This window comes from Ctenopharyngodon idella, chromosome 10 (genome assembly GCF_019924925.1).
Source record: "Ctenopharyngodon idella isolate HZGC_01 chromosome 10, HZGC01, whole genome shotgun sequence".
Lineage (NCBI taxonomy): Eukaryota > Metazoa > Chordata > Actinopteri > Cypriniformes > Xenocyprididae > Ctenopharyngodon > Ctenopharyngodon idella.
In genome coordinates this window covers 48335222-48349772 of record NC_067229.1, presented here as the reverse complement: position 1 = coordinate 48349772, position 14551 = coordinate 48335222, and the positions used below count along the sequence as shown (strand labels likewise).

The 14551-nt window shown below is 37.9% G+C and overlaps 1 protein-coding gene across 13 annotated transcripts in view; it reads left to right on the top strand.

The window, feature by feature from the left end:
- LOC127520485 (cAMP-specific 3',5'-cyclic phosphodiesterase 4D) overlaps nucleotides 1–13085 on the top strand; it is a 210458-nt gene extending 197373 nt beyond the window's left edge. For 12 of the 13 annotated variants that reach the window (XM_051908624.1, XM_051908621.1, XM_051908630.1 and 9 more), the window contains 9 exons: nucleotides 1040–1133; nucleotides 1222–1397; nucleotides 2988–3086; nucleotides 4179–4343; nucleotides 4700–4799; nucleotides 6378–6532; nucleotides 6620–6742; nucleotides 7037–7219; nucleotides 9148–13085. In XM_051908624.1, coding sequence (XP_051764584.1) covers nucleotides 1040–1133; nucleotides 1222–1397; nucleotides 2988–3086; nucleotides 4179–4343; nucleotides 4700–4799; nucleotides 6378–6532; nucleotides 6620–6742; nucleotides 7037–7219; nucleotides 9148–9603 — 1551 coding nt within the window. In that variant the 3' untranslated portion in view covers nucleotides 9604–13085. Of the gene's footprint in view, nucleotides 1–98; nucleotides 332–1039; nucleotides 1134–1221; nucleotides 1398–2987; nucleotides 3087–4178; nucleotides 4344–4699; nucleotides 4800–6377; nucleotides 6533–6619; nucleotides 6743–7036; nucleotides 7220–9147 lie in introns of those variants that run through there. The other variant, XM_051908633.1, reaches the window with a different exon arrangement.
- Nucleotides 13086–14551: the final 1466 nt, after the last annotated feature.

Sequence of the window (14551 nt, the reverse complement as noted above, 5' to 3'; positions counted from 1 at the left end):
CCCATCTCTCCCTCTCAGTAATGAGCCGTGATTGGCTGTGTGGAGGGGCACGAGCAGCATCCATTATACGAGCAGTCCCATATTTGGAAGGTGTCGAGCAGCACAGCATCTTTCTCGCCTAGCCGAGCCATGTCTGCCAGCCTCCGCACCTCCATCACACCTCCACCTGATCCACACATGCAGTTCTTAGACTGAGACTGCAGAAGCGTTTGCGTCGCCTTGTCTGAAGGATCTAGGAGCGGTTCATTTCTTGCATTTGTGTGTTTTTGGAGCTTTATCGAAGATGCCTGAAGCGAATTATTTACGCTCAGTCTCATGGGGATACATAAAGGTATGGTTTTTCTGAAGATGGTTTTATGAATCTATAGGCTTGGATAACATTAGAGGTTGTAAAGTAGCAAAATGCGAACAAAACAATGCGTTTACCTTCGTTCTTTAGTTGTGGGTTTTGTGTCGTCATGAATTGATGTATTCAAATAAGTGCGGTACACCACTTGTAAATTTTATGTAAATTAGCAGAGATTAATATTTTATGTAACGATCCAAACAGGACAGTGTCTGTACGGTGTGAGAAAAAACGAGTTTATCGATTTTTGTGTGATGAGTTTTGAAGGCTTTAGGTGGGTCTTTTCTAAACTGCCATTCGCAGATATATTCAGTGTTGATGATGTGATGTTGAAAATCGATGCATTTGTAATGGAAGACTTTACAGATGAAAGTATTTTTAGATACGGCAAATTTGTGTGACGCTAAAGGGTTTGTTCTCCTTTAGGATGAGTCTGAGAAATTACAAGGGAAAAAAAATCAATTTGTATTAAGAAAATGAATTTAGAATGTTTTTGCATTGCAAAATTATTTTAAATATATATATGTTGCTGTTTTTAGGTTTTTATTTAAGGGTCTATTTAAGAACAGTCTGTTCTCACACTGATTAGAGTAGAAGGTTACAGCTGATTGATTTTAAAATTAAGTTGATTAATTTATTCATTGTCTATGTGTCACCTAATCATAAATCATATCTCTCTGTCTGTCTATCTAGTTCAAGCGGATGTTGAACAGGGAGTTAACCCACCTGTCTGAGATGAGCAGATCTGGTAACCAGGTCTCAGAGTACATCTCCAACACATTTTTAGGTAAAACATCGATCACAAAAACATCAATGCAGTTGACATGTCAGTGTTATCGTGAGTTTTTGTGACGTTCACGCTCTCTCTCCTCCAGACAAACAGCACGATGTGGAGATGCCCTCCCCACAGACGCAGAAGGAAAAGGAGAAGAAGAAAAAGCCCATGTGTCAGATCAGCGGGGTGAAAAAACTCATGCACAGCACCAGCCTCACCAATTCCAACATCCCTCGCTTCGGGGTCAAGACGGATACGGAAGACTCCTTAGCCAAGGTGAGCGACAGGGACGTCAGGCAGGCTTATTTGTGCTGGAGAGCTCCTTCAAGCACTTTAAACTCGGACAGAACCTCAATCATCTCAATTGAATCCTGATTGGACCTGATCAGAGACTCTAGTAGTCCTTGATGAAAGGTCATTGGGATGACGTGGATGGATGACGTGGAATTGGAAAGATTTTGTGCCCTGCTGAAAAGACCAGCTTGGACCAGCATGAGTTTCCATGCTGGTTAGTTTCACGCTGTTCAACAGGAAGGTTGTTGACCGGCATTTTGCTAGTATTCATCAACACGCAGATTGATGAATGCATTAAAAACGCAACATACGCCGCTCTTTTCAGCAGGTTATTCACACCAATTTCCTCAAATTCACTGGTTATTTTTTAAAAACGACTCTCGTATCATTCCAGAACATTATGGACTGTGGTCTTTAGCCTCCTTGTTAAAGCGCCTGCCTCCCATGCGGACAGGCCAGGGTTCGAGTCCCGCTTAGAGCAGGCAGTTTCAACTGGAGGGGCTACATTGGTGCCGTGACCCGGATGGGAGTGAGGTTTAGGGGGGTGAGTGTAACAGACATAGGCCAGTAAGAGCTGTGTAAGTCTCACTCCCCTGATCTCAAAAGGCGCTCTAGAGACTGTGGTCTTTAGCCTCCTTGTTAGAGCACCCACCTCCTATGTGGACGGGCCCGGGTTCGAGTCCCGCTTAGAGCGGGCGCTTCGAACTGGAGGGGCTATAGTGGGGCCGTGACCTGGATGGGAGTGAGGTTTAGGGGGGTGAGTGTAACGAACGTAGTTAGAGCACCCGACTCCCATGCCGGAGACCACGGTTCGCATCCCGCTCAGAGCGGGTCGAGTAGAACCGGTTACATTGGTGCCGTGACCCGGATGAGAGTGAGGTTTAGGGGGGTGAGTGTAACAGACGTAGGCTGTAAGAGCTGTGCGTGTAAATCTCACTCCCCTGATATCAAGAGGCACTCTAGCGACTGCGGTCTTTAGCCTTTTTGTTAGAGCACCCGACTCCCATGCCGGCGGACCCGGGTTCGAGTCCCGCTTAGAGCAGGTGGTTCGAACAGGAGGGGTTACATATATTACGCTTTATACAAGACAGATTCCTTCAAAGCAGCTTCTTGTTACTAAACAGGAAAATCTATCGATTAAGAAACTACCTCAATTTCAGCTGTAAAGCAGCTCTTAAAATACAATAATTTGTCATTTTTCAGCTTAATTTAGTAGTGTTGATTCAATTCCGTTAAATAACATTGTCAATGTTTATTAGTTATGAAGCAAAAAATAACCATCTCTACAGAAGACAATAGTGTAATTTTAAGCTTAATTTTGTGGTGTTGATTTAATTCAGTTCAATTACATTATCAGTGTTGCAAAGTTTGTTAATTATTAAGCAAACTACTGTATAAAGCAGCTCTACAGAAGACAATAGTGTCATTATTCAGCTCAAGTCAGTTCAGTGTTGATTCTCAGTAACAGTGTCGATGTTGCAGTGTTCATCAATTATGGAACCAAGTAGTCATTTAGTTTAGTGGCATCACACACACTACAGGACTATCTAATGATCTGCTGCTTTGTTTCAGGAACTGGAGGACATAAACAAATGGGGCCTTAATGTTTTTAAAGTCACAGAGTTTTCAGGCAACAGGCCGTTAACGGTGATGATGTACACTATATTTCAGGTAAGAACAATCACAAACATTCACCATTGATCTTTGTTTACTGTGCTAATATATGTTTGACACTGTGTCCTAACCAGATGCATTGTGACGCCGTGACTTGCCATAAAAGGCGTCTTTTCCATGTTAATCAGAGTTTTTGTCCTAACGGCGATAAGCATCGATTCTACTTTAGAAACGGATTCTAACTTTCTATTTCTGCGACGTCGCAGCTGGAAAAACAACAGACACTTTTCCATTTGGTTGCAAATGCTGTGCATGTGCAGAGAGACTCCGCCCACACGCTCTTCTGATTGGCTGTGATTTTGGATTGATTTGGTTGCGAGTACAGTGCGCTTTCAGAGAGACTGCACCCACACGCTCTTCTGATTGGCTGTGATTTCGGATTGAATTGGTTGCAGACTCCGCCCACACGCTCTTCTGATTGGCTGTGATTTCGGATTGAATTGGTTGCGGACTCCGCCCACACACTCTTCTGATTGGCTGTGATTTCGGATTGAATTGGTTGCAGACTCCGCCCACACGCTCTTCTGATTGGCTGTGATTTCGGATCGAATTGGTTGCGGACTCCGCCCACACACTCTTCTGATTGGCTGTGATTTCGGATTGAATTGGTTGCAGACTCCGCCCACACGCTCTTCTGATTGGCTGTGATTTCGGATTGAATTGGTTGCGGACTCCGCCCACACACTCTTCTGATTGGCTGTGATTTCGGATTGAATTGGTTGCAGACTCCGCCCACACGCTCTTCTGATTGGCTGTGATTTCGGATTGAATTGGTTGCGGACTCCGCCCACACACTCTTCTGATTGGCTGTGATTTCGGATTGAATTGGTTGCAGACTCCGCCCACACGCTCTTCTGATTGGCTGTGATTTCGGATCGAATTGGTTGCGGACTCCGCCCACACACTCTTCTGATTGGCTGTGATTTTTGATTGATTTTGTTTTGTTGTTGACATCGCTTGTCACTGGAGTCTTCTTCGCATCGTATCTGGTTAGGACATGCTGAGTCACAAGATCGAATTTAAATGCATTTTCATGTTGTTTTTAATGGATACTTGCATTCCCTTATCTCTCTGTTTTCTCTCCCACAGGAGAGGGATTTGCTCAAAACGTTTAAAATTCCCTTGGACACTTTCATAACGTACCTGATGACCTTAGAAGACCATTACCATGCTGATGTTGCGTATCACAATAACATTCATGCTGCTGACGTCACGCAGTCGACACATGTGCTGCTCTCCACGCCTGCTTTGGAGGTGAGAGCTGCGGTTCATTGCAGACCTTCCACCCAGAGCATTCATGGAACTAAGCTGCAAAAAATGGCCATTGTATTGACTTCACAACTGTGAATGTTTACCGCCCACATCAACACCTATTCAGTATTCAACAACTGGCCATTGTTGGTCATTTCATATAACAGAGGTTATTCACATGTAGAGTTGTGGAACAACTGAATTCTGAATGTTTCTTGTGCAACACACCTTGACTGACATTATAAGTTGACTACAGGTGAAATGTGTAGCAGATGAGCCCATTAATTGGATTTATGAAAAGGTTATGTGGTGAGTCTGCTCTCATTGACCGTACTGATCCACATGTTGTTCTCTTTCAGGCCGTTTTCACAGACCTTGAAATTCTCGCTGCCATTTTCGCCAGTGCAATTCATGACGTGGATCACCCGGGCGTCTCCAACCAGTTCCTCATTAACACCAGTAAGTGTGCTTTAATATACGGGTCATCCAAACTACAACCAAACAACTGAGCACATGATCAATAATATTAAAATTAACTAAACATCAGTGATGTTTTTGATTGCTTGTTACTGGATTAGGCCATAAAAAATACTATTAATAATAATAATAATAATAATAATAAAGCACATTTTAACACATCAAAAAACATGTTTGCAGCCATGCTTTTAGTGAAAATTACTCAAGGTTAAATTATCAAATTATTTACATTTCTAAATATAATAATATCATTATTTATTTAAATGTCTTAAATATAATAATCTCATTTTTAAATATTTAAATATAATCTAATTATTTAAATGTCTAAATATAATAGTCTATTTAATGTCTAAATATAATCATTTTTTAAATATAAGATCATTTTTAATGTCTAAATATAGAAATCTAATTATTTAAATATCTAAATATAATTAATTATTTCATTTCTAAATATAATAATCATTTTTTAAATATTAGATACTTCTTTAATCTCTAAATATAATAATCTCATTTCAATGTCTAAATATAATAATTTAACTATTTAAATATCTAAATATAATAATTTAACTATTTAAATATCTAAATATAATAGTCTAATGATTTAAATGTCTAAATATAACAATCTAATTATTTAAATTTCTAAATATAATAATCACATTATTTAATGTCTAAATATTTAAATATATAATTATTAAGATGTCTAAATATAATTTTTTTTTAAATATAAAGATAATTATTTAATGTCTAAATATAATAATACATTTTTTAAATATCTAAATAATTGAATTATTTAATATCTAAATATAGTAATCTCATTATTTAAATGTCTAAATATAACAATCTAATTATTTATATCTATAAATATAATAATCTCATTATTTAAATATCTAAATATAATAATCTAATTATTCAAATTTCACAGTTTGGTCCAAAATAACAGAAAAAAGTAACATTTAATAATCATTATTTATGACTATTTGTAATTAAGCAATAAGTTATGAATGTGCAGCAGCCTTATTGCTTTTGGAAAATAGTAAACAATAAAAACAATTTTAAGCAAATTCATCAAGTTATGCTTCCTCTAGTTGCTAAGAATGACTGGGAGGCATTATTTGACCAGAACAGGCTCTATGCATTTTATAAATAACAATATATGTTAAAAAAGCATTTATGTCGTAATGCATGGATCTATATATTCAGTTCAGAGTCATGTATTGACGAACCAAATCCCATCAGCTCAGAGACGGACAGACCAGCGCACATCTGTCCTCAAAACCTCTTACATAACTCTATTTTGACATAAGCAGCACTGATGCACCGATACGACAGATAAATGCGACTCAGGCCTCATGGGAGCGTGTGTCTGTCTGAGAGGCTTTAGCGCGTCCCCGTCCTGCGTCACACGCTGTAATCTCTGGCAGACAGTGATGGAGTCCTGCTGCTGACACGGCTGTTTGCGGCGCGTCCGTCACGCTGATGTAGAGATTAGCACAAGGTCGGGGTCGTGTTCGGGAGCCTCAGAATTCCCCGTGTTTTGATCGTGTGTGTGTGTGTCTGCAGACTCCGAGTTGGCCCTCATGTACAATGACTCATCGGTGCTGGAGAACCATCATCTGGCGGTGGGCTTCAAACTGCTGCAGGAGGAGAACTGTGACATCTTCCAGAACCTGACCAAAAAACAGAGACAATCGCTGCGCAAGATGGTCATAGACATCGTACGTTCTGCTGGAGCTCCTCGAAATGACATCTAGCGTGTGTGTTTTCGTTTATTCGTCTAAGGTTTTCTCATACGTTTCTTCAAGGTCTTAGCAACGGATATGTCCAAACACATGAACCTGCTGGCCGATCTGAAGACGATGGTGGAGACGAAGAAGGTCACCAGTTCTGGAGTGTTGCTGCTGGATAACTATTCAGACAGGATACAAGTGAGGATACACCACTTCTGGCTCAGCCAATGGCATGAATTGGGGGCGGGACTGTCTTTTTGTTGACCAGTGGTGTTTAAGAAACCCATTTGATTATCATTTATTTGTTTAATGACAATAAATTACATTGAATACAATACATATAAACTATTGATTTGATATTAAAGAAGTTTAACGTTCATCATTTTAATATTTAATTCATGATACTTATTTGTTGTAAATATAGAATGTAGTTTGTTTTAGCTGCATCACTGAAGCAGAAGTGTTAATATTGTCTGTGTTGGTGTCGGTCAGGTGCTTCAGAACATGGTGCACTGTGCGGATCTCAGTAACCCCACCAAACCCCTGCAGCTGTACAGACAGTGGACGGACCGGATCATAGAGGAGTTCTTCAGTCAGGGCGACCGGGAGAGAGAGCGAGGGATGGAGATCAGCCCCATGTGTGACAAGCACAACGCCTCAGTGGAGAAGTCTCAGGTAGCACATGACACACAACAATAATCACTTCATCAACCTCTAAATAAAAGTTATGGAAGATTGTTTCCACCATTAAATAAAAAAAAATAAAAATAAAAAAGGTAATTGCAACTTTTTATTGCACAATTCAGACTTTTTCTGGCAATTGCGAGTTATAAAGTCAGAATTGAGTGATATAAAGTCAGAATTGCGAGTTATAAAGTCAGAATTGCATGTTATAAACTCGGAATTGCGAGTTACAAAGTCGGAATTGTGAGTTACAAAGTCGGAATTGCGTGTTATATAGTCAGAATTGCATGATATAAAGTCAAAATTGAGTGATATAAAGTCGGAATTGCAAGTTATAAAGTCAGAATTGCGAGTTATTAGGTCGGAATTGCGAGATATAAAGTCGGAATTGCGAGTTACAAAGTCAGATTTGCATGTTATATAATCAGAATTGCTGATATAGAGTCAGAAGTGAGTCATAAACTCGGAATTACGAGTTATAAAGTCAGAATTGCAAGTTATCAAGTCGGAATTGCGATTTCTGAAGTCAGAATTACGAGTTACAAAGTCGGAATTGCGAGTTAAAAAGTCAGATTTGCATGTTATATAATCGGAATTGCTGATATAGAGTCATAAGTGAGAGTCATAAACTCGGAATTACGAGTTATAAAGTCTGAATTGCGAGTTATAAAGTCAGAATTGCGATTTCTGAAGTCAGAATTACGAGTTACAAAGTCGGAATTGTGAGTTACAAAGTCGGATTTGCGTGTTATATGGTCAGAATCGCATGATATAGAGTCAGAATTGCGAGTTATAAAGTCGGATTTGCGTGATATAAAGTCAGAATTGCGATTTCTGAAGTCAGAATTACGAGTTACAAAGTCGGAATTGCGAGTTAAAAAGTCAGATTTGCATGTTATATAATCGGAATTGCTGATATAGAGTCATAAGTGAGAGTCATAAACTCGGAATTACGAGTTATAAAGTCTGAATTGCGAGTTATAAAGTCAGAATTGCGATTTCTGAAGTCAGAATTACGAGTTACAAAGTCGGAATTGTGAGTTACAAAGTCGGATTTGCGTGTTATATGGTCAGAATCGCATGATATAGAGTCAGAATTGCGAGTTATAAAGTCGGATTTGCGTGATATAAAGTCAGAATTGCGATTTCTGAAGTCAGAATTACGAGTTACAAAGTCGGAATTGCGAGTTAAAAAGTCAGATTTGCATGTTATATAATCGGAATTGCTGATATAGAGTCATAAGTGAGAGTCATAAACTCGGAATTACGAGTTATAAAGTCTGAATTGCGAGTTATAAAGTCAGAATTGCGATTTCTGAAGTCAGAATTACGAGTTACAAAGTCGGAATTGTGAGTTACAAAGTCGGATTTGCGTGTTATATGGTCAGAATTGCATGATATAGAGTCAGAATTGCGAGTTATAAAGTCGGATTTGCGTGATATAAAGTCAGAATTCTGACATTTTTTCTCACAATTGCGAGTTTTTATAATGCAATTCTGACTTTTTTTCTTAGAATTGAGAGTTTAAATCTCCCAATTCTGTGATTAAAAAGTCACAATTAGCTTTTTTAATTTTTATTTCATGGCAGAAACAAGCTTCCATAGTATATATATTTATATATTTTTGTATAGAATAAAAATGTTTAGTTCAGTACATGTTTAGTTACAGTAAACTTAAGCTTCTATAACCATTTTTGAAGTGCTTTGCTTCTGCAATAATCTTCTGAGTGTCTTTAAATAAAGTAACCGGCCTTAGTCTGTTCTCCAAAGTGTTCATGAATTACAGCCATTTAAGTTCAGATCTATGCAGGTTAAACTGAAAATACAATATTATATTTAGCAACTAATCCTATTGAAATAATACTAAAATTGAACGTTGATGATTGGTTGTACGTGACTGTAATCCTCTCTGTCTCCAGGTGGGCTTCATTGACTATATCGTGCACCCGCTGTGGGAGACTTGGGCCGACCTCGTGCACCCGGACGCACAGGACATCCTGGACACGCTAGAGGACAACAGAGAGTGGTACCAGAGCACCATTCCCCAGAGCCCGTCGCCCGCTCCCGACCAGCCCGAGGACGGCAGCCGCTCCGGCGGGGCCGAGAAGTTCCAGTTCGAGCTGACGCTGGAGGAGGACGGCGAATCCGACACGGAGAAGGACAGCGGCAGCCAGGCCGAGGAGGAAGAGGAGGAGGACGAGGACGAGGAGGAGGACAACAGCTGTAGTGATTCAAAAACTCTCATCACGCAGGACTCGGAATCCACGGAAATTCCGGAGGAGGGAATTTCGGAGGAGGTTTCTACGGAACCCAGCATGGTGGAGGAGGAGGAGGACGAGGAGGAAGACGAGGAGGAGCAGCCGGCAGACACGTAGCAGCGCGTCCCGAACTAGCTGCCGCGAATATTTAATAATTGACAATGAAATTGAGTTCCAAAGCGCACGTTGCACTCCGAGACCTCGGCCACTCCTCTCTCGCTCTCTCCTTCTCTTTCCGTCTCTCTACGAGCTGCCTGGAGACGAGAGGACACTAAGACTTTGGTAGGTTGTCGTTTTATTTGCACTCAGGAATAACATTTAGTCCTCTGTCTTTTCAAGCTTGGTTTTGTTTACCTTCGCCCTCCTCCGGGGATTCGACACAAAGCAATCGGAGGAGACGCCGCCCACCGAGGAGATCGACGCAGGAACACGTTTCCTTGGATTTCAAAGAGACCTTATTTTCTACGTTTTAAGTCTTCCTAAACTTTGACTGAGAAAAATTTCACAAAAGACAAAAAAACAAAAAAACACAGCTCAGCGCTGTCATGGCCTCTTCGATGATTTTGTACGGTATACATACAGATTTTTACATACTTACTTTTAATATCAAAACAGCAGCTGTTGCGTTTTCAAGGAAACTTTAGACGAAGAGTAACTTGCAAGTACGCAACGTGGGTCGTGCGTTCGCCACCGTATACACATCACTGCTGTCGCACACCCTCCTCTCAGAAGCTGTATTTATGTTGTTTTTTACTTCGTGGAACACTTTACCTCCAGTCAACCTCTTAATACACTTCACCTACAGATGCTTTATGAACATTCAACTCTTTCTGAGTGATTTCTGTCTCGTTTCAGAGCCGTTCTTTCAGCAACACTGCACTTGAAGCCTGTGATATAAAGATATGAATGCATTTATAATATTTATCTATTCATAAATTTATTGAAACACATTATTAATATATATATATATATATATATATACAGTACTGGTCAAAAGTTTGGAAAATTACTATTTTTTGTTTTTGAAAGAGTCTCTTCTGCTCATCAAGGCTGCATTTATTTGATCAAAAATACAGAAAAAAATGAAATATTGTGAAATATTATTACAATTTAAAATAATGGTTTTCTATTTTAATATACTTTAAAATATAATTTATTTCTGTGGCCCAAAGCTGAATTTTCAGCATCATTACTCCAGTCTTCAGTGTCACATGATCCTTCAGAAATCATTCTAATATGCTGATTTATTATCAATGTTAGAAACAGTTAAAGTTAAATATTTTTTTATAACCTGTGATACTTTTTTTCAGAATTCTTTGATGAACAAAAAGTTAAAAAAGAACAGCATTTATTTTAAATAGAATTTTTTGGTAAAAAATATATAAACTTTTCATTTTTTTGAAAGAAATTAATACTTTTATTCAGCAAGGATGTGTTAAATTGATAAAAAGTCTAAAGACTTTATTATTAGAAAAGATTTATATTGATAATAAATCATATTAGAATGATTTCTGAAGGATCATGTGACACTGAAGTAATGATGCTGAATAAAAAAACAGGTTTGCATCACAGAAATAAATTACATTTTAAAGTATATTAAAATAGAAAATCAATATTTTAAATTGTAATATTACTGTTTTTTCTGTATTTTTGATCGAATAAATGCAGGCGTGATGAGCAGAAGAGACTCTTTCAAAAACATTCAAATTATTAATGTGTCCAAACACTGTATATTTAAATGTGTATAATATAAAGTAATATTAACATATATAACATTATATAATACTATAATGTTAGTATTATACACACACACGTTATATTGTAACATATGCATAATACATATTATGTAATATTAAAATATACATTACAGGCACCAAGTAAAGTGTTACCAAACCACATTTACGAACTTTACTGTCAACTTCAGTCCTTTAATCACCACACAAACTCTTATTTTTTTGGCTTTAATGTAGTTCAGACTGACACAAACATCCTGTTCAGGCTTTATAACTCCAGCTCAAGCAGAACTTCTCTCAATGGCAACATCCTGTTATGGGTGTATCAGAAGTCAAACCTTAAACCTCACAAGCCATTTATTTGTTGTAAAGACATCTGTAGCATGTGAGACTTTTTTCTTTTGCCTTTTTCTGCTTTCATTTGCAGGATCTCCCTGAAACGTGCGCGTCACACATCCTGTACATTAATACTCTACAATCCCAGAGTAGTTCTTGTGCAATGCCTTTCGATTTGACCGATTTTTTTTCCCCCACACATCCACTCATGGTTCATTAGATCAGAGATCTTATCTTAGGGCTAGATGCAGTTTAGCGTCAAAATCCGCATTTGCATTTCATGCCAAAACTTCCCTCCCGCACGTGGCTTTTAATAACGACTTATTTATATATATATCTGTATATGGTTTTTATTTATTGTTTAGCTTCTGTTTGAAAGCAGTACTGTAGACCATCAACTGTAGCATAGAGCGTGTGGACTTGCAAGTTACTGGTCTTTTGGTCGTGTACATAAAATTTTTAAAGTCTGTAGGAAATATAATGCGCTCACAGAAACTTGAAACCTGGCTCGAGTAGTACTGATTTTGTTATAAATATTTTTATTTAAGTTTTGTGCCATGATATATTCTTTCCTCACCGGATGACCTTACCTTTTTTTTGTTGTTGTTGTTGTTTATTTTTTTCGCTGTTTACAACGATGTATTTATTTTTGCTGTATATATTGTAATGTTTGTTGTAAATGATGACAGATTCTAAACTTCATCCCGGATGGAGTTGCTGTATTTGGTAAACTCTTGTTGAGAGAATGTTTATTATTATAATAGATATTATCCAATGTATAAAAAAAAAAATGATAATAATAATATTCTGTATAAAAATAAGAAGCTTGTTTCTGGAGATCTGGGGAAAGCCAAACCATTTGAGACGTGTCGCCACTGGCGTTTGGCCCCAGGGCTGTGCCTTAAACTTAAAAACATCTTTCTTTGTGTGTCTTTACGTGTTTTAGAGAGCTGTCCCGACACGACGTGTGCTATCAGGGCATCTTATGTGCTGCACTTAAAGCTTAGGACGCCTTAGGTTTCTTCTTTTCATTTGTAGGTCCAAAACAGTGGCACATAGCGAACATGCAATAGACGCAGGACAGTTTGCTTTGCCCTAGAGCTGCTTGTGATCTTCTACTTTCACGCTGTTCTTTAACTTTGTTCAGGTACCGTCTGCGACCTTCATCTCATCCAGCCTTGTAGATGTGCTTGTGCACTTACTGAACGAGTCCCTAGAGTTTCAGATGTTAAATAAGCATACTTTCTGACACGCATACTGTAGATTTTAGCAGCCCTGGACCAAAGCCAATCGTGGCTATTATTATTATTATTATTATTAATTATTACTGGTATTTTTTCAATGTCATTAAAGGGATACTTCAACATTTGATTCCTAAGTTCTGCTGATTAAAAACCCAAACACTTTTGTCTCTTATACAGTCTTTTGCCGGTACTGTAGATCCATCTCCAAACGGTTTAACTACAAAACAAAAGACAGAAAAACTCATTTTATATGCAACGAATGAAATAAAAGCATGGGTTGATTCCACATGTGTGTCGCATGTTTGTATGTGTTGCAGATGTGAAGCTCGTAAGGGTTTGTCTTTGATTAACTGAAGAACATCATGATTTGGTTTGATGAGTCAAACTGAAAGTCTTCTGATGTGGTTCAGTCAGTGCGTCATCAGTTCTTCCTGTGCGCCGCCGCCATCTTGTGGACGCTCAGAAAATGACAACGTCGTGCGTCACTGAGATCTTGATGCATTTTAATAAATGTTTGCTATAATTTTCTTTCCAAAAAGGCTCTCGCATTAAATATACTAGGCATATGCTATTTTATATTCTAGTCACATATATAATAATGTGAACTTTTAAATGAGTATCCCGATGCGATGGTTGCCCCAGTGCAGCGAATGCAAACGGAAATACGATATGCATAATATTAGCATATTAAATATCAATAAACAAAACTGACATAAGGCATTTTAGAATAATTAGTATACATTATTATTTCACACGCTGTATTATGACCGTAGAAATTGAGCTAACTGGTGCTTTATAGGGTAAATAATTTTTTTATGGCTCTGAAGTATTAAGTAAATATAGTCTAAAATCCTTTAGAAGGCACATTTTTATATTAAAAAAAAAAAAAAACAGCGCCCTCAGTCGAATATAAATCGAAACTTTGATTCTGCTGCCACCTGGTGGGCAAATAGAGTAACAGCTGTTCATATTACATTCTTTTCTAAGCGACTGATAAAAAGTTAATATATTTTGGGGATTTAGCGTCTTATGTTCCAATTTGTACCCACTTTTATGAAAGATAAACCCTTATGGGCTTTTGAATAGGCTATAAAATAACATGTCTATAAACTTGTCCTACATACAAATGGATGTCAATAAAACTATGCCTGCCATTGTTCATGTTCATATCTTTATGTTAAAACGGCAATAAAATAAAGGCGGGAAAAACCTTACCTCACTTAAATATTTACCATGGTTCTGCCAAAACACAACAGACACTGTTACAAATAAGCCTAAATAAAGATGTGTCATCGAAAACATGTTTGTATGATTGACATGCAAAATGTACGTTTAAAAAATATATATTTCAGTAGCCTATAAACCGCAGGTATAAAAGCAGAACTGAAAATGTATCAGAATGAATCTGAAAGTACACAGTCAAAACAACGATTGCCAAATATTACGACTGATTTCACTGCTGACTGAAATTATGCTGCTGAAGTATTAAGCGATTAAACGTAAAAACGTTGGAGAAAGCGTAACGGCTAACTCGGATCACGTGTGCCTTGATAACCAATCACATTACAGCCTTGACGTCATTGCGTTTCGAATGAGAAGTGAATCATACCTGTACTGTAATTGTCCGTGATTTCTCTTATAAAACTAGTAAACTATAAAAATAGATCGATTTAAAACGGATGTTTAATCGCAAACATGTTGAAAATTAGTCAATGGGCTGTGGATTCATTAATTTGATAAACCGTTTTGCCA